Below are 20,186 nucleotides of genomic sequence, written 5' to 3' on the forward strand. Positions count from 1 at the left end.
CCCCACCTCTCCACCTCACTCCCCCCACCTCTCCACCTCACTCTCCCCCCACCTCACTCTCCCTCCACCTCACTCTCCCCCCACCTCTCCACCTCACTCTCCCCCCACCTCTCCACCTCACTCTCCCCCCACCTCTCCACCTCACTCTCCCCCCACCTCTCCACCTCACTCTCCCCCCACCTCTCCACCTCACTCTCCCCCCACCTCTCCACCTCACTCTCCCCCCACCTCTCCACCTCACTCTCCCCCCACCTCTCCACCTCACTCTCCCTCCACCTCACTCTCCCTCCACCTCACTCTCCCCCCACCTCTCCACCTCACTCTCCCCCCACCTCTCCACCTCACTCTCCCCCCACCTCTCCACCTCACTCTCCCCCCACCTCTCCACCTCACTCTCCCCCCACCTCTCCACCTCACTCTCCCCCCACCTCTCCACCTCACTCTCCCCCCACCTCTCCACCTCACTCTCCCCCCACCTCTCCACCTCACTCTCCCCCCACCTCTCCACCTCACTCTCCCCCCACCTCTCCACCTCACTCTCCCCCCACCTCTCCACCTCACTCTCCCCCACCTCTCCACCTCACTCTCCCCCCACCTCTCCACCTCACTCTCCCCCCACCTCTCCACCTCACTCTCCCCCCACCTCTCCACCTCACTCTCCCCCCACCTCTCCACCTCACTCTCCCCCCACCTCTCCACCTCACTCTCCCCCCACCTCTCCACCTCACTCTCCCCCCACCTCTCCACCCCCCACCTCTCCACATCACTCTCCCCCCACCTCTCCACCCCCCCCCCACCTCTCCACATCACTCCCCCATCTCCCTCCTCCTCTCCCGCCATGCGCTCCTCTGGGCTCCACAGCAACGCCCGGCGAAGCGCCCCCCCCCGTACACGCGATCATTGGCCCTGCCGCATCCACTGCTGCCGCCTCATTGGAGCAGACCAACTGTCAGTCACACATTAAAAATTCACACCGTTGCTGATTGCCCGTGAGGCAGGCCGGGCGGGCCCTGATCACCCATTGGTAGGTGCAACTGTCACTCAGTCCGGACCACATGCTTCCATCCCCCGCCCCAACCCCAGGACAGACAAAAACTGATTATTATAGGTGCAGCATCGAGAATCCGGAATCCAGGACGATCGGTGGCAGGGTCGGCCGGAATCTGTAAAATGTTCCAGAATCCAGACCCGCCGACCTCGTGGGTGAGGGGGGGGGGAGAGAAAGGGGGGGGAGGTGAGAGCGGGCCTCGCTGCCGCTGCCCTTGCCTCGCTGCCACTGCCCTTGCCTCAGGGCCTCGTCGCCAGCCCACCCACCCGACGAACCCATCGGTGGGGCCAGTGGCCCGAACAGCTCCTCGGCGGGGACCACCGCCGCAGGCCCCACCCACCCCCCACTTCTGAATTCCAAAATCCGGAAATACCCGAACCTGGATTGGGGTGTTTCTGGATTTGTGATATCAGAAAGCAAATCGAAAGCCCAGAATCCGGAGCGGCCTCGGTCCCGAGGGTTTTGGATTTTAGGCGCTGCACTTGTATTATAGATGTTATAGCCCATTGCTGCAATCAAGCCAATTATTTCACATCAAATGCCTGACTGAAGGTAAAACTATTACATAGCTTACTGATGCTGATAGATACAGGCCTTCCAGATCTGCTATTTATAATCCTATTAGAAAACTTGCTTAAGATGCATGTAACTTTGTTCTTTCCTCCCAAACCTCTTATTTACAGTATTTTACATTAAAAAAATTCAACATTTTATATGCCACGTTGCATTTTCTTGTGATATAAGGACAAATATTTTTCCATTATTTCCATAATTTATAGCAGATATTTTTTCTCCTTTACTGTTCACGGTGGATTTGTAACCCTTACTGAAGCTGTTAGCTGTTTACACTATCCAGGTAGGTTCTTCTCCGTAGTCGAGTTTGCAGTGACCAGCACTTGAACAAGTGGTCATTCCCCATGGTCTCTGGCTGGCAATGTTTGAGTCAGCATTTCCCTCTGGCCCAGGTGCAAATATTGTTCACTTCCAGAGACACACAAATCTTATATCAAACAGCAATGTTAGCTCAGAATTCTTGATTAGTGGCTAAACCTGTGTAATACACTATACATCATTTTTTTTTTGCACCTTGCAGTTTGTTGTAAGTTTTCTGCCTGGTTTGTCACAGTACACTATACATACTGTAATTCCATAGGATCAGGATTAGGATCTTAACTCTCACGATGCATCTCTCTCGCATGCGTGGAATTTCTCTACATGAGATAGAACTCTCCATTTCTTTATTATTGGATTGTCAGACTGTAACTTGGGTGGTGGTAGCAGAGTGAGATCTTTGCCTTCCAAGTTCCATCTGTTTTTGTTTTAAATATTAAATGCCATTTTGATTTTAAATGTGATTTAAAAAAGAAATGTATTTTAAGTGTATATGTGCTTTGGGGAGTATTCCCGTTCATACTTATTGGAATTCCGTACGGAAACCCCTCAATATGAATGGGGATCCCCTTTCATTAGTTGGGCCAGCCCACGTGATCCCAGGGACACTTGCGAACCGCATGTGCCCCTGAGATATGTGGGCCTCTACACAGGCCTACGCCTGCAGCCCCAGGAGTGCAAGTGTTCGAACCTCCGGAACCATCAGCTAAGTGCGTAGATTTTTTTGCAGGTCGGAGGTATCCACTTGCAGGAAGCCTCCGACTGCAATTTCTGGTCCAATATATACAATTTATTTCAGCCAATCCTGATCTTTGCTCTGAGTGTGTGACATCTAAAGTGCTGTTCTTTTGATGTCTGAGACTACACCCTCGATTCGTTACTTTTTTGAAAAATGTGATGCGAGAGTACTTAAATGGAAGGATTTAAATTATTCTTTCTTTTTCCCCTCTTTCTCATTAACCATACACTATAAATGGGCATATAGCTTGTTCTTTAATCTCCATCTCAGCAATACTACTTTAGTGAGCAAAGAGCATTATTCCTTCCCTTGCTATGGTGAAGCATCCGTCCATGTTTGAAATAATGAAGTTATAGAAGACTAATGGTGTTTGAAATAAAGCTGCGATTCTGAGGGTACGGTTTTATTATATCATAGAATCATAGAAATTTACAGCACGGAAGGAGGCCATTTCAGCCCATCGTGTCCACGCTGGCCGACCAAGAGCTATCCAGCCTAATCCCACTTTCCAGCTCTTGGTCTGTAACCCTGCAGGTTATGGCACTTCAAGTGCACATCCAAGCATCTTTTAAATGTGGTGAGGGTTTCTGCCTCTACCACCCTTTCAGGCAGTGAGTTCCAGACCCCCACCACCATCTGGGTGAAGACATATCCCCTCATATCTCCTCTAAACCTTCCCCCAATTACTTTAAATCTACGCCCCTGGTTGTTGACACCTCTGCCAAGGGAAACACGTCCTTCCTATCCACTCTACCCAGGCCCCTCATAATTTTATACATCTTAATCAGGTCTCCCCTTAACCCCTTCTGTTCCAAAGAAAACAGACCCAGGATCTCATAGCCAAAATTCTCCAGTCCAGGCAACATTCTTGTAAATCTCCTCTGCACCCTTTCCAATGCAATCACACCTTTCCTGTAATGTGGTGACCAGAACTGCACACAGTACTCCAGCCGCAGCCAGTGTTTTATACATGCCTCAACTTATAAAGGCAAGTATTCCATATGCTTCTTAACCACCTTATCTACCTGGTCTGCTACCCTCAGGGATCTGTGGACCTACACTTATCAGTGTCATACCATTTAATGTGTATTCCCTTGCCTTGTTAGACCTCCTCAAATGCATTATCTCACACTTATCCGGATTGAATGCCATTTGCCACTGTTCTGCCCACCTGACCAGTACATTGAAATCATCCTGCAGCTTTCTTCTTCTTTATCTACCACACAGCTTATTTTAGTGTCATCTGCAAACTTCTTATTCATATCCCTAACATTTGTCCAAGTCATTGATATATACCACAAAAAGCAAGGGACCCAGCACTGAGCCCTGCAGAACGCCACTGGATACAGCCTTCCAGTCACAAAAACACCCATCAACCATTACCCTTTGCTTTCTGTCTCCGAGCCAATTTTGGATCCAACTTGCCACTTTGTCCTGGATCCCATGGGCTATTACTTTTGTGACCATTCTGCCATGTGGGACCTTATCAAAAGTTTTGCTAATATCCATATACCCTCCTGGTTACCTCCTCGAAAAATTCAATCAAGTTAGTCAGACATGACCTTCCCTTGACAAATCCATGCTGACTGTCCTTGATAAATCCATGTCTTTCTAACTGATAAGCAATATAGAGGGAGCTCTACTCCACAACTAGCTGCAACTGTATTTGACTTGGAAGTGGGTGCAAAAGTTGAATGTTTTCTTCTCTTTATTAGGTCCATCACCTAGCACAAAGCATTTTTTGTCATTTACAAGACAGAGTATATTCAGTTCATTATTCTACTCAATAGTGACATGAAAGGCACTCACTGCTCTTCTACTCAACTGTGTACTCCTGTATAACTTAATATTTGGGCAATGTAACAATTTCTACTGCACTTTTTTTGACACAGGCGTCTGTCAAGCTCCACCCCCCCCCCCCCCCCCCATACCCATACTGCACTTTTTTTGACAGACATGCGGCAAGCTCCACCCCTTCCCGGCTTGAATCATTCCATTCACGTGGTGCCAAGAAGCAGGACCTGAGGCTCCAACTCTCTTCGCCTGCTCAGGCCCCGGCCCTCTTTCTCCCCCTGGGCCTGGGGAGGGTGGGAGTGGCGGGCCTGGGCCTGGGGAGGGTGGGAGTGGCGGGCCGGGGTGGGGAGGAGAGGGGCAAGAGAGTGAGTGAGAGAGAGTGGCAGGCATTGGGGGGGGAGAGAGAGGCGGGGTGGGGGGGAAGAGATCGGAGGGGAGAGGGGGAACTCTGGGAAGACGGATCACCTTGCAACCCACTGCAAGGGACATCGTTGGAGTGGATGATATCCAGAAATCACGACACTCACTATTCTCCTCATTCTCAATAAACCTGTTAACAATCCGTACACAATGCCTGCCCCATCTATGGTGGGGTAGAAGATGCACTTGCGCTGGGGTAAGGCACTTTGGCTGGGGGAGGCGTACACTTCAGCTGGGGTAAGGCACTTCGGCTGGGGGAGGCATACACTTCGGCTGGGGTAAGGCACTTCGGCTGGCCCTTGCTGTCTTCTGGGGAGCTCTGTTCTCTGTTGCTTCAGGAAGTCAAAGTGGATCGAATTAAAATTTGCAAAGTCAGTGAGACCTTGGGATGGGCAGTTCCAGTTACACATTCCAGTGAAACTACAGGGTGTGGCTTGTCCTCCAAGGGGACCAATCATAGACAAAGGGTGGAGCCTGGTGTCCATTTTGGAAGTACAAAGAAACGCGTTCATATTTGGGCACAGTATGCCAAGAAGTGAGGGGGAAAAAAGCACACTATCTCCTGACAATCAACATAATGTGAAAGGATGAAACATTTCACAGTCTGCATACAAGTTGCTAATTACTTTTGAACTTTGTTGTGAAAGCATCAGAAAACTTCCAGGAGTATATAGGTTATGTGGCTCGACAGTGATCACTATCTTTCTTTCAGAAGTGATCAGTATGATGCATTTTAAACACAAACTTCTGCTCCAAAACACTCCCAAGATTGACGGCTTGCTCAGTTTTATGGTATTATCACACTGCTTTAAAGCGTATTTTTGCTAAGCTGATTGACTTTGTATGCAGGAACAGCAATTTTTAATTTTTATCCTAATATCTTTCTCCCTAGATTGTGAAACTGCTTTTACGCAATGGTGGAGATGCATATCAGATGAATCACCGTGGAGAGCGGCCTGTGGATGTGGCTGATTCGGACGAAATGGAGCAGCTGCTGAAAGGGGAGCTTCCTCTTTCTGAAGATGAGGATGATGAAAGTTGTACAGGTTAATGAGAGAATCTTTTAAAATGAACATCCTACCCCTGTTCAGTTTTGGCATTGTAGGAGCATGGTATACATCTATTTATTCATAATAAGTGACTTCTACCTGTGATGGGGTGGGAGGCAGGAGTGATTAAATGACAAACAATATGATTGTACAAAGCAAAATGAGATGGTAATGGGACAGGTAATTGACCATTAAACTTACTGCAGAAAGTTAGGCCTGGAACTTGTATAGTTACCTTTTTAGCAACGTAATCATCGTTAATGTAATGCCAATCAACCTCTATGGCCCAAAAAGGGAACAATTTAAACTGCAGTCTCCTTCCTGCATGTAGTCAATTGTTAGAGATTCTATAATTGTCCAATTTAAAATTTGCTTTTCCTTTCTGCCTTTTTCTCTCTCTCTCTCTCTCTCTCTCTCTCTCTCCCAATCCAATCTTTCTTTCCCTCTCTTTATTTCTCTTTCTGTACCTGATTTGACTCTAATTCACCCACTCTAATTTACCCCCTCTAATTTACCCTCTTCTGTCATTGCTTTGTTTCTTTCTCAATCCTTAACTCCCATTGGTTAAAGAAATATACTGTTGGTTCCGCCTTTCATTATGGCCCCAGAACCCCATTGCCATGGCCACGCTGTTATCAGTTTGCATTTCCAGCAAGTTATGGTGCAAAAAATTTGAGCTGTAGGGGGCAGAAAATATTTTAACTAACAGCCAGCCCAATCTTTTCATCCATGGAAACCTGTTCTTTAATGTGTACTCTTTTCATTACCGGGCTGTACATAACATATACACTTTCCATTTCCTATTTAAATATTTGCCGTTGCTAATCTGTGGTTCTATTTACCAATTTTCCTTCCATTCAGTCCAGAAAAGATAACTTTTTAATCTCCCTTAATTTGCTTTCTTCCTGCAGCTATCCTTGTCCTCATTTTTTCCTTTTTACACTGAACCGAATTATTTTTTGGATCACTGCTTTCCAAATGATTTGCTCTTTTAAGGTGATCATTATGCAGAGCCAGATAATGTAGAACATAAGAAACTAAAAACATCCCAATAGTGGATAATCAAGGGGCTATAGGGAGGGAGAAACTTAATACAATCACTGGCCCCAAGTTTCCACATGATTTGCTCCTGATTTTTAGGAGCAACTGGTGGAGAACGGAGTATCTTAGAAATCGGAATTCTCCACATTTAAGTTTTCTGCAGTTCTAGTCAGGTAGAACAGTATCACTTTTGAACAGAATTTTTTTTTCAAAAGGGGGCGTGTCCGGCTACTGACGCCTGATTTGAAAATTTCCACAGTGAAAACGTACTCCCAACTAACTTAGAATGGAGCAAGTGAAGATTTTTGTAGGCCTGAAAAAACCTTGTCTACACATTAAAAAATCAGGCGCAGGTTGCAAATTAGGCGTCCGGAACGAGGTGGGGGGGTGGGGGCGGGAAGGGAAGTCATTACATTCTACAATAAATCCTACAATATACAAATAATTCCAACCTGAATAAAAATTTATAAGCAAAGAAAAGATTAAATAAACCATGTTCCTACCTGTGTGAAAGTGCTTCAGGCAGGCCTTTCAGGCAGGGAGAAGGCTGCAGGAAGCCTCACAAGTTGAGGCAGCCGTTCCCGACGGCAGCGGGGGGGAGGCAGTGAGGGCCCGACCGACGGCAGCGGGGGGGGGGGAGGCATTGAGGGCCCGACCAACGGCACCGGGGGGGAGGCAGTGAGGGCCCGACCGACGGCAGCGGGGGGGAGGCAGTGAGGGCCCGACCGACGGCAGCGGGGGGGAGGCAGGGAGAAGGCTGCAGGAAGCCTCAGATGTTGAGGCAGCCGTTTCCCGACGGGCGCGACCGACGGCAGGGGGAGAAAGCTGCAAGAAGCCTCAGTGCTGATCATGGAAGGGCAATGTGGTTTTATTAAAAAATGTTAAAAATTGAACAGCTACAAAGAACTACAAAAGTGGCCGAGTGCCAATGTTTCCTTCACATTGCGCGTGCGCGAACGCTCCAATGGTTGCCGGCACTAAAAAAAACTCATTTAAATGTTACCCGCCCCCTCCTACTTACAAAATCGGCGTGAGTGGTAGGCTCCGCCCCCTGGGCGCCGCGCCAAGCAGATATCGAGCTGCAAAGCGCTCGAGAATAGCGTGTTTTTTTTCAGGCGCCGTTTTCGGCGCGAAAAACGGGCGCCCAGCTCGGAGGGGAGCCTGTTTTGCTGCGTGTGGAAACTTGGGGCCACTATCACTAAAGTAGTAGTACTTGGTAAAATAATGGGACTAAAGGCGGATAAATCCCCTGGACCTGATGGCTTACATCCTAGGATCTTAAAAGAAGTGGCTGCAGAGATAGTGGATGAATTGGTTGTAATCTACCAAAATTCCCCAGATTCTGGAGAGATCCCAGGGATTAGAAAACCGCAAATGTAACGCCCCTATTTAAAAATGGAGGCTGACCGAAAACAGGAAACTATAGACCAAGTTAGCCCAACATCTGTCGTTTGGAAAATGTTGGAGTCCATTATTAAGGAAGTAGTAGCAGGACATTTGGAAAAGCATAATTCAGTCAAGGAGAGTCAGCATGCTTTTATGAAAGGGAAATCAATCATGTTTGACAAATTTGCTGGAGTTCTTTGAGGATGTAACGATAAGGGGGAATCAGTGGATGTAGTGTATTTGGATTTCCAGAAGGCATTCGATAAGGTGCCACATAAAAGGTTACTGCACGAGATAAAAGAAATACCACCTCATCTCAGTTTTAAATGGGCTACCCCTTATTCTAAAACTATGCTCCCTAGTTCTAGATTCTCTCATGAGTGGAAACATCCTCTCTGCATCCACATTGTCGAGCCCCCTCATTATCTTGTATGTCTCAATAAGATTACCTTTGATTCTTCTGAACTCCAATGAGTACAGGCCCAACCTGCTCAACCTTTCTTCATAAGTCAACCCCTTCATCTCAGGAATCAACCGAGTGAACCTTCTCTGAACTGCCTCCAATGCAAGTATATCCCTCCTTAAATAAGGAGACCAAAACTGTGCGCAGTACTCTAGGTGTGGCCTCACCAATACCCTGTACAGTTGTAGCAGGACTTCTCTGCTTTTATACTCCATCCTCCTTGCAATAAAGGCCAACAATGGGCTGTTTGGGGCTGGGATTGGGAGAGACTTCTTCACTCGGGGAGTTGTTGGCCTGTGGGGTTCCCTGCCGCGGAGAGTTGTTGATACCAGTTCATTGGATGTGTTCGGGAGGGAGTTGGATGTGGTCCTTGGGGGTGTGGCGGGGAGGTGCTGGGGTGTGATCAGCCATGATCTTATTGAATGGAGGTGCAGGCTCGAAGGGCGGAATGGCCTACTCCTGCACCTATTTTCTGTGTTTCTATGTAACATTCCTTTTGCCTTCCTGATTACTTGCATGCTAACTTACTGTGTTTCATGCACAAGGACCCCTCTGTACTGCACCATTTTGTAATTTTTCTCCATTTAAATTATAATTTGCTTTTTAATTTTTTTCTGCCAAAGTAGATAACCTCACACTTGCCCATATTATACTCCATCTGCCAATTTTTTGCCCACTCACTTGGCCTGTCTGTATCCCTTTGAGGAGAGATTGGGTTGACTAGGCCTGTATTTACTAGAGTTTAGAAGAATGAGAGGGGATCTCATTGAAACGTATAAAATTCTGACTGGGTTAGATAGACTGGATGTGGGGAGGATGTTTCCACTGGCTGGGAAGTCTAGAACAAGGGGTCACAGTCTCAGGATACGGGGTAGGAAATTTAGGACCGAGATGAGGAGAAATGTTTTCACTCAGAAGGTGGTGAACCTGTGGAATTCTATACCACAGAAGGCTGTGGAGGCCAAGTCACTGAATATATTTAAGAGGAAGATGGATAGATTTCTAGAAACAAAAGGCATCAAGAGGTATGGAGAAAAAGCGGCAATATGGTGTTGAGATAGAGGATCAGCCATGATATTGAATGGCCTACTACTGCTCCTATTTTTTATGTTTCTATGTTTGCAGATTGTTTGTATCTTCCTCACAATTTGCTTTCCTACCCATATTTGTATCATCAGCAAACTTGGCTACATTACACTTGGTCCCTTCATCCAAATCATTAATCTTGATTGAAAATAGTTGCGGCCCCAGCACCGATCCCTGTGGCACCCCACTAGTTACTGTTTGCCAACCGGAAAATGACCCATTTATCCCGACTCTCTTTTCTGTTAGTTAGCCAATCCTCTATCCATGCTAATATATTACCCCAATCCTGTGAACTTTTATCTTGTGCAGTAACCTTTTATGTGACACCTTATCAAATGCCTTCTGGAAATCCAAATACACCACATCCACTGGTTCCCCCTTATCCATCCTGTTCGTTACATCCTCAAAGAACTCCAGCAAATTTATCAAACATGATTTCCCTTTCATAAAACCATGCCGACTCTGCTTGACTAAATTATACTTTTCCAAATGTCCTGCTACTACTTCCTTAATAATGGACTCCAGCATTTTCCCAACAACAGATGTTGGGCTAACTGGTCTATGGTTTCCTGTTTTCTGTCTGCCTCCTTTTTTATGTAGGGGCGTTACATTTGCAGTTTTCCAATCTGCTGGGATCTCTCCAGAATCCAGGGAGTTTTGGTAGATTGCAACCAATACATCCTTTCTCATTGGAGTTTCAACATATTGACTGAGAAAACACTGCAGTTTTTTTAAAAACTCCCCTATCTCACTACAAACTTTTTCCATATCCCAGTATAATTTTGGATAATTAATATCTACAGTTATATCTCAATTGCTACAAAGTTACTCCACAATTTCCTCTCTACTGCGCTATAGTACTTCCAGTCGTGTGACTGATGCCTTGTTGATCGTCAACTCAATCCAAAGGGATTCCATTTGAATACCACTTCACAATTTAAGTTCTCACATTCTAGTGGTATGGTCTCTAATATTGCTATTCCCGTTCTCTTTCTTTGTAGGCACACATACCTGATAATGAATCTTTGGGTTATATTGGGTTTGTTGAATGATTGGTTTTTACACTGATTACACAATAGAAATAATATTTTACTGACCATGAATATTGGAACATTTTGCATTTGTAAAAATGCAATTAATAGGAATGTGTCAAGTTGGGGCTTAATGTGATCTTAAACTTTGTTTTATGTGTCGTTATGCCGTGAGCGCCATTCAAAGGTTTTTGCTATAGGACTTGAAAAAAGTGCCATATCCTATGTAAACTTCATTTTTTGTACTTCTAGAATCTGAAGAGTTACCTTCTGTGAATCCGTCTAGTGTGGATGACAATGTGGAGGATTCCGAAGCAGAAAAAGAATTAAAAACTGATACTAACCAGCAGTTGACACCCTGCAAATCAGTTGCATCATCTGCCCTGGATGAATACGAATTCAAGGATGATGATGAGGAAGATGATGAAGAGGAGGAAGAAATGGGCAAGCTTGTAGATCAGAAAAGGATTCGAAGAAAGGATGGTAAAAAGAGCAGTGTGAAAGAGAACAGCAGCTATTTAACACCACCAAAACTAGAATTGCAGAAACCATTCAAAATTAAAAAGCAGAAATCGCCAAGAGTTCTTGTTTCATCGAGCTCTGAAAGCTCAGATGATGAGCCACATCAAGAGAAAAAAACTTGTTCAACAAGCTCTTTGGATGTTGTTCCAGATAGCAGTAAATCTGATGTAAGGACTAAGAAAGAAAACCTGGTTACTGTTGAACAGAAAGAGAAGGGAAAAGGAAAGAAAAAAATGAAGAAACAAAGTAAAAACAAAGAGAACCAAGAATTCAAGCAGGAGAAAGAAGAGAAGGAAAATGCTAAATTGGTGCTTTTCTCCACTTGCTCTGGTTTGGACTCAGTGGACCGTACAAGAGAGGAGGATTCATTCAGAAAGTCTTTATGTGTGAAAGATGATTCTTCAGCTCATCAATTTCATCTTTCAACTGCCAAGTCACCTAAACATGCATGTGGGTTAAGTGAAAAACGAGCAAAACCACTTAAACAGGAAAATGCCAAAACTGGCCCATCATCAGGAGCCTCAGACATGTCCTTTCAATCTGAGGTTGTGCGATTTGATCACCTTACAGACTCTGACTACACCTCTGAGAGTTCCAGCAATAAGTCTTTTAAGTACAAAACAAAGACTAAGCATCGCAAAAAGGATCTGCATGTAGAATTTGGTGAAAAGTCTGGACAGAGAAGCAAAGAGGAGGAGACAGGCATGTTTGATAATGTGGAAGAAGTGTTTAAAAAGACTGACAAGGATGGCAAAGTTATAAAAAAGCATAAGCTAAAGCATAAAGATAAAGAGAAAAACAAAATTAAAAAAGAACACGAAAATGAAAAGGGAAAACACAGACAAAAAGAGAATGAGAAGGTATATCCTGAGTTTGATAGAGAATACTGGAAAGAGAACTTCTTCAAAAACGATGACACTAATGAAACACTTAAAGATGAAACCTCTGATTTAGTCCTATCAGAAAAGTCATTGAAAGATAAAACTCCAGTTAAAGATGATAAAACAACAAAGGAGAAATATTGTAAGGAAGAAAAACCTTTCAAAGAGGACCGAGAGAAGGAAAAGTCTAAAAAGAATAAAAAGGAAAAGAACTCTAAAGAAGAAAAAGAAATTAAACTTACAAATCTAGAAGAAAGAAAGGAAATTGTGCTTACGGACAAAGACGACTCAATTTACTCAAGTGTCTTTGTGAAGAAAGACCATACAGAGTTGTTTGAGAAAGAAAAAGGTACCGATAAAGACAAATCTGATACTCCAGATAGAGAAAAGAGGGAAAGCAAAGATAAAAGTGAAAAAAAGTCCCCAACTAAAGAGAGGGACTTGGAAAAGTTAGAGAAAAAATATTCTGATAGAGAGAAGAAAATAAAACATGAAAATAGGTTGGAAAAAGAGAAATCTGAGCTTCATGAAAAACCACAGGAAAAAACACCTAATAAATTACAAGACAGTGGAGAGAGAACAAAAGAAAAAGATCGATCTAATATCTTATATTCCACTGCAGAAAAGATCCACCGGGAAAATGATAAATTGAAGAATATATTCTCAGTCAAAAAACCTGAGGAAAAAGAAAAGAGTAAAGAAAAAGTGGAGAAAAAACATGAGCGAGAAAAAGGTGAAAGGGAGCGTCATTCCAGTGGGATGAAAGACAAAGTGGAAAAAGAAAAGCATGCTACCGAGAAGAAGGCTAAATTATCTGAAAAAGACTCGCAAGAAGTCACTCCTAGTAAAGCTGACAAAGTTAAAGTCAAAGAAAAAGACAGAGATCTAGAAAAGGAGAAGAAAAAAGAGAAATCCAGGGAAAGAGAGAGCGAGCCTGTGATAAACTCCAAGCACGTACAAGATGAGAAAAAACGCACCACTGTTGAGAGCAGCAAAGTATCTCATGATAAATTATTTTCTTCAAAGGATAAAATCAAGGAAGACTTTCTTAAAACTCCTGAAACAAAAGAGAAAGAAAGGAAGGAAAAAGATAGACCAAAAGAGAGGGGACCAGTGAATGTCACAGTTAAAGCAAAGCTTAAAGAAGCAGAAGCTGACAAACTGAAGTCTAAAGACTCTAGTGCTGCAAAGGACGTGCGGCCAAAAGAGAAGAGACTAGTAAACGATGACTTAATGCAGACCAGCTTTGAAAGAATGCTAAGTCTAAAGGATTTAGAGATTGAGCAATGGCACAAAAAGCACAAAGAGAAGATAAAGCTGAAAGAGAAGGAACGACAGAGGCATCGATCTGGCATTGAGCTTACAAAAATAAAAGAACGAGAAAAACTGAAGAGTTCAACAGCAAGCAAAGAGCTTACTAGATCAAAAAGTTCAGATCCATCAGAGGCGCACTCTAAAGACAAGCAGCTCAAAGATGTTAACAATGTGAGATCACTGTCCACTGATGCGAAACAGAGTTTGCCAGATACACCAAGACCTTTCATAAGTTGTGAGAGTAATTTAACTGCATCTCCCAGACAAGAACGTGATCGGGCAGGGCTTACCTCAAGATCTATATCAATGATTTCTGTTGCAAGTTCAGAAGATTCCTGTCAAACTTCAGCTGTAGCAACTCCACGGCCTTTAACAGACTATGATTCAGATTTCACTATTGAGGGTTCTGAGTCTCAGTCATCCTTTTCTCAATCAGTATTTCTGTCCAGTGCCAAATCACCTGCTGTATATGACCGAGACTCTGATGTTTTAGCTGATCTGCCGGATCGACTTAAATCACCATATTCCAGTAAACTTTCAGGATCTTATCTGCGATCAGTCTCTGCTGATAATGCTAGATACGAGAATGAATGCCGGTTAGTAGGTGATGTTCGGAGATGCAGTATACCAGCCGTTGCAAATGACCATGATAAACCGTCCCACAAGCAACTTGAAGGTAACCTGCCACTTTCAAGTGAAAAACAATATAGTTTTTCACCAGTAGTACAACCCCAAGCCTGTACTTCTCCTCGACCAGAACCACTTCCAGACAGTGGCACTGAAGAGACCACATTTAATAGTACTACCTGTTTACAGCTCTCTGTTTCCGCGCCTCCAGCTGTCATTGTGCCAAGTAGCACTAATTATTTATCACAGGATGCAAATCCTAACAGCGTAATAATGCAAAATACTTCTCAGCAGATTCCTGTGGTACAGCCACAACTAAACTGTTTGATTGGCGACATTCAGCCAAATAAACCATTGGAAATGTCTTCTGATAGGCTTGATGTCCCTTCACACAGTAATAATGATGGGTATTCATCTTCGGCAGCTTGTGAGAAAAACATTTTTGGCCCATTACAGAATGTTTCACAAGAGTGGGGATGTTCAGACCAGTTAACATCGGAACTGGTATCAAAGTCTCCACAGAGACCTTGCACTGAGCCTTCCCAAGTGGCAAATCTCCTAGATGCGCCATCTTATTTTTCACCTACACATTCTTCCAATTCTTCTTGTACGCGGTCATCATTAGATAGTGATGGTGCCCCTCGAGTGCTCTTTTGGCCAAAGTGTACACCTCAAGAAGATTTACCACAAACTCAACCTTTGCAAGATACAGATCAGACTTCAAGTTCGTGCAAACCGCACTCAGAGTGTGCAGAAATGGCTGATGAGAAGGATGCTAAATATCCTCCTCATGATCTAAATGCTGACCTTACAAGTCAGAAGATTGTGGAAGATGTTTCAAATTATTGCAAACCAGATGAAATGCAGAGCTTGGAAGAGAATTTCTCTCCATCATCCACAGCATTATCCGATAGCAATAATGTGAACGAAAACCTTGTGGACCAAACGAGGACTGTGCCGAGTATGTTAACTGAATCTGAAGAAAAGACAGACGAAGGTGCAAAAAATATAATTTCAACCAGTCATGAGCCAACATGTAATCAAGAGAGCTCAATATTAGAGAAAATGCCAGTAGCCTCAGTTGATGACATGCCATCTGAGCCAAGAGAAGAACTGCCTGAAGCAACACCTTCCACTGAACATGCGCACACAAATTCAGCAAGTGACCAACCTCAGTCCTTGGAAAGTAAAGCTCAGGACCAAGATTCCTCATTGGAGATGGAAGTTTCTCAACTTTCTACGCCTGCTGGTCAAGATGCTGTAATGATGTATGAAGCAGCGCCAGATGAACGAAGGCAGTCCACTGAGTCAACAAAAGAGGAGTCCGAAGAGCAAATGGAAGCTGACCAAACAGAACAAGATATTCCTCAGAGGATTACTCGTAACAGAGCAAACATATTAGCCAATCAAAGCAAACAGTCTGCTGTCAACTGTGCACCGGTGTCTGACAAAGATACAGAATCATCCACACCTGTGAAAAGCAAGTCTAAGTTTACAGAGGAGGAAGAAGGTCAGGTGCATCATCCACATAAACGAAAGATGTCACGAGTTCCACATCCTGCACAAGTGAAATCCACATTGCAGCAGGCTAAGGAAAAGACTCAGCAGTCGCTGGCAGCCATTGTAGATTCTTTAAAATTGGAAGAGATTCAACCTTACCATTCAGAAAAGGCAAACCCTTACTATGAATATCTCCACATTAGAAAGAAAATAGAGGAGAAGCGTAAAGTCCTATGTAGTGTCACTCCTCAAGCACCACAGTTTTATGATGAATTTGTTACATTCACTGGATCGTACCTGCTGGATGGAAACCCTTTGAGCAAGCTTTGCATACCAACTGTAAGTGTTCTCCCTTAAAAGAATTTATAGAGCCAGTTATTTTAAGTGGCTCAAAGCAGCAAGTTTAGTTTGCATGTTGACTATAACAATCTCGCATGAATTATTTATTCAAGGAGTACACAATAAAATAAACTCTTTCGTCCTTAATGTTGGATTTTAATGGATGTTTTATATTTAGCTGCTTCCATTGGAAGGAATTCCATAATGGAATGGAGTCAGTTTTCTTTAATACCCAATTAACCTATCCGCACTCAAACAATAGTCTACCTGTTTTGTTGGCGTCGATCACGTGGCACAATGGGGGGGGACCATTTAGCGAGAACATTGCTTAATAGCTCCCACTGACGGCATTGTCTTTACACTACAGGGTTCCTTCCAAAGCCACTTTTGCCATTGGGGTGGGAGCCATATACAGGGGACATAAGATGCTATGTAGTTGGAAAGATTGAAGCCTAAGATAATAGTGTAATGTTACACCTACAGTATATTGTCATTATTTCTTCACTGTTGCTTTTCTCCTGATGAGGGTTTTGACACGTGCTAGAATACAGTAGCACTGATTTGCAAGGCCCAACCTAGGGTCTCGCAGACAGCAAGGGTGGGTCAGAAAATTAGATACCCGATAAATATGTGGGCCGTCCAATTTCCCAACAGGTGATTTTTGAGCAAATAATAAGGCAGCTACTAATTTGCATAATTGAAATACATTAGCAAGTGTCCCAACCTAAGCTGTACCTGCAGCACATTCCTTGTGCATTAAAACCGGCCGCAGGCAAGTCCTCGGACCTGGCCTACTGAAACAGGTTCCTTAAAGGAAGAAGGATGCTTTTTAATAGAAAAGGAAAAACTTGCATTTATATAGCACCTTTCACCTTCTGTGTCCTAAAGACTTCACAGATCAGGTCCTACATTTCTTCATACAGTGGGACTTGAAGCCACAACCTTCTGACTCAGGTAGCAGTGTTCAGCTATGTTTGCTGGGTGTTTTACTTTTTGTTTGATGAGGCATGTAGAGGTAATATAGTACAGCTCCACTTATGTGAAATTAAGTGGAATACCAAGAGGGAAACAAAAGCAAAAAAAACAAGTAACTGATTACTCCTGTGTTGAAATCCTGAAATGGCCTGAGTGACGCAAAACATCTTCAAATAACATCCTTTCCTTCCATTGTTATGTGAAACTGTTCTCTATTTATAGTTCTTTACGGAGTTACAAGTGTAATCAAACTGTTGCATGTCTTGGAGAAACAGTAGTAAAGGTGTGAGGAATGGCTTTAACAAGCTCTCTTTTTGTAAGCAAGAAAGACCAAAAATAAATAGGAAAAATGAAGTGAAATCAGGTGGGGTGCGGGGGGGGGGGAAGCAAACATTCTTGTGTGCTCAAGATTAGGGATCCAGGTGCTATGCAAATCAACAACAATTTACATTTATATAGCACCTTTATCCTAGTGAAATGTCCCTAGGTGCTTCATAAGATCATAACATATAAGAAATAGGAGTAAGCCATTTGGCTCCTCGAGCCTGCTCCATCGTTCAATAAGATCATGGATGATCTGATCCTGGCCTCAACTTCATTTCCCTGCCCGCTCCCCATAGCCCTCGACTCCCATTTCAGTCAAAAATCTGTCTTATCTCCATCTTAACTATAATCAAAAACCCAGTCTCCATATCTCTCTGGGGTAGAGGATTCCAAAGATTCATGATCCTCTGAGAGAAGAAATTCCTCCTCATTTCTGTTTTAAATGGGCGATCCCTTATTCTGAAATAATGCCCCCTAGTTCCCCCATAAGAGGAAACATCCTCTCTGCATCTACCCTGTCAAGCCCCCTCAGAATCCTATAAGTTTCAATAAGATCACCTCTCATTCTTCTAAACTCCAATGAGTATAGGCCCAACCTGCTCAACCTTTCCTCAGATGACAACCCCCTCATCTCAGGAATCAACCTCTCTGAACTGCCTCCAATGCAAGTGTATCCTTCCTTAAATAAGGAGACCAAAACTGTACGCAGTACTCCAGGTGTGGTCTTACCAACGCCCTGTACAGTTGGGAGCAGGATTTCCCTACTTTTATACTCCATCCCCCTTGCAATCAAGGCCAACATTCCATTTGCCTTCCTGATTACTTGCTGTACCTGCATGCTCACGTTTTGCATTTCATGTACAAGAACCCCAGATCCCTCTGTATAGCAGCATTTTGTAATTGCTCCCCATTTAAATAATTAAGTTTTTTATTTTTCCTACCTCGCATTTTCCCACATTATAGTCCATCTGCAAAATTTTTGCCCACTCACTGAGCCTATCTATATCCCTTTGTAGATTCTTTGCATCCTCCTCACAACTTGCTTTCTCACCTATTTTTGTATCATCAGCAATTTTGGCTACGTTACACTCGGTCTCTTCATCCAAGTCATTAATATAGATTGTAAATAGTCGAGGTCCCAGCACTGATCCCTGTGGCACCCCACTAGTTACAGTTTGCCAACCTGAAAATGACCCATTTATCCGGACTCTGCTTTCTGTTAGTTAGCCAATCCTCTATCCACGTTAATATATTACCCCCAACCCCGTGAGCTCTTATCTTGTGGAGTAACCTTTTCTGTGGCACCTTATTGAATGCCTTCTAGAAATCCAAATACACAACATCAACTGGTTTCCCTTTATCCACTTTGCTCGTTACATCCTCAAAGAACTCCAGCAAATTTGTCAAACATGATTTCCCTTTCATAAAACCATGCTGACTCTGCTTGACTGCATTATGATTTTCTAAATGTCCTACTACTACTTCTTCCTTAGGGCTCAATTTTCCCCAAGCGCGTTTTCTGGTGTATTGCCAGAGTTACGCTGGGTTTTCTAGGCCAGAAATGCGGCAGAAATATTTTGCCAAACTTTCCCCAATGTATAATTCGAATTTGGCACCGCACAGCATGTCCCGTCTCCTCGGAGGGAGGTGGAGCCTTGATCTGCGCCAAAAAGATCGGGTTGCCACGGTAACCAGGGACACGATGCGAGCTAAGGCTGCAAAGTGAAACATACAGCCAGCTCCCAACACGTTAAAACATACTGCATCAACTTAACACACTAAAACATACTGCGTCAACTTAAAAACACATTAAAATATATTGCAGCAACTTGCCTCCAATTATTAAAGCCGCACCCCGACCCTAACCCAGGGCGAAGGGCTTGCCGGTCCGCTCCCCCGCCGACCCTGACCCCGAGTGCTCTCCTGGTCCACTCCCCCACCTGACCCTAGCCCTGAGTGCCCTCCCGGTCCCGCTCCTAGTCCAAGCCGAAGGGCTTGCCGGTCTGCTCCTGGCCCCGAGTGTCCTCCCAGTCCGCTCCCCCGCTCGACCCTGGCCCCGAGTGTCCTCCAGGTCCGCCCAACCCTGGCCCCGAGTGCCCTCCCTGTCCGCTCCCCCGCCCGACCCTGGCCACGAGTGCCCTTCCTATCCGCTCCCCCGCCCGACCCTGGCCACGAGTGCCGTCCCGGTCCCGCTTCTCGCCCAGGCCGAAGGGCTTGCCGGTCCGCTATGCCGCCCCTATCCCAGACTGAATGGCCTCCCTCCCAGTCCCCACACCTAACTACACCCGAAAGGCTTCCCCTACACTCCCTTCTACCCCCCCCCCCACTCTCTCTCTTTCCCCCTCTCTCACCCTTCCTGCTGCTGCTGTCCGGGCATCTGCTGCACTTACCTCTGCTGATTTCCTTATTTGCACCGATTTCTTTAACACTCAGTAAGGTTTTACTGCAGAGGCCACATACGCTGGCCTAAGCAAAACCGGAGTAACTCTCAGCTGGCCAAACTATCCTAAATGGCCAGAATTGGCGCGGGTGGCAGGTTATGCCCCCTTTGGCTGAAAAAAAACTTACCTAAAAAAAATCTTAACTAACTGAATTACACTGGTGCAAATTGATTGGGGAAACTGTGCATTTTTTAACTTAGACCAAAAAAAAGCAGCCTGTTCCAAAAAAACAGTGCAAATCACTGGGGAAAATTGAGCCTTTAATGATGGATTTCAGCAATTTTCCCAATGACAGATGTTCGGCTAACTGGTCTA

General features: G+C 44.4%; 1 protein-coding gene across 5 annotated transcripts in view; it reads left to right on the top strand.

Annotated features, from left to right (window-relative positions):
* The window catches only part of ankrd12 (ankyrin repeat domain 12), a 304,379-nt gene that overhangs the window by 256,736 nt on the left and 27,457 nt on the right, over positions 1–20,186 (top strand). For all 5 annotated transcript variants that reach the window (XR_011596100.1, XM_070896030.1, XM_070896060.1 and 2 more), the window contains 2 exons: positions 5,785–5,938; positions 11,201–16,131. Coding sequence is in view for 4 of the 5 variants with exons in the window: in XM_070896030.1 (XP_070752131.1) it covers positions 5,785–5,938; positions 11,201–16,131 (5,085 nt within the window). In the remaining variant the exon portion in view is untranslated. The remainder of the gene's footprint in view (positions 1–5,784; positions 5,939–11,200; positions 16,132–20,186) is intronic.

Source organism: Pristiophorus japonicus, chromosome 1 (assembly GCF_044704955.1).
Source record: "Pristiophorus japonicus isolate sPriJap1 chromosome 1, sPriJap1.hap1, whole genome shotgun sequence".
Classification (NCBI taxonomy): domain Eukaryota; kingdom Metazoa; phylum Chordata; class Chondrichthyes; family Pristiophoridae; genus Pristiophorus; species Pristiophorus japonicus.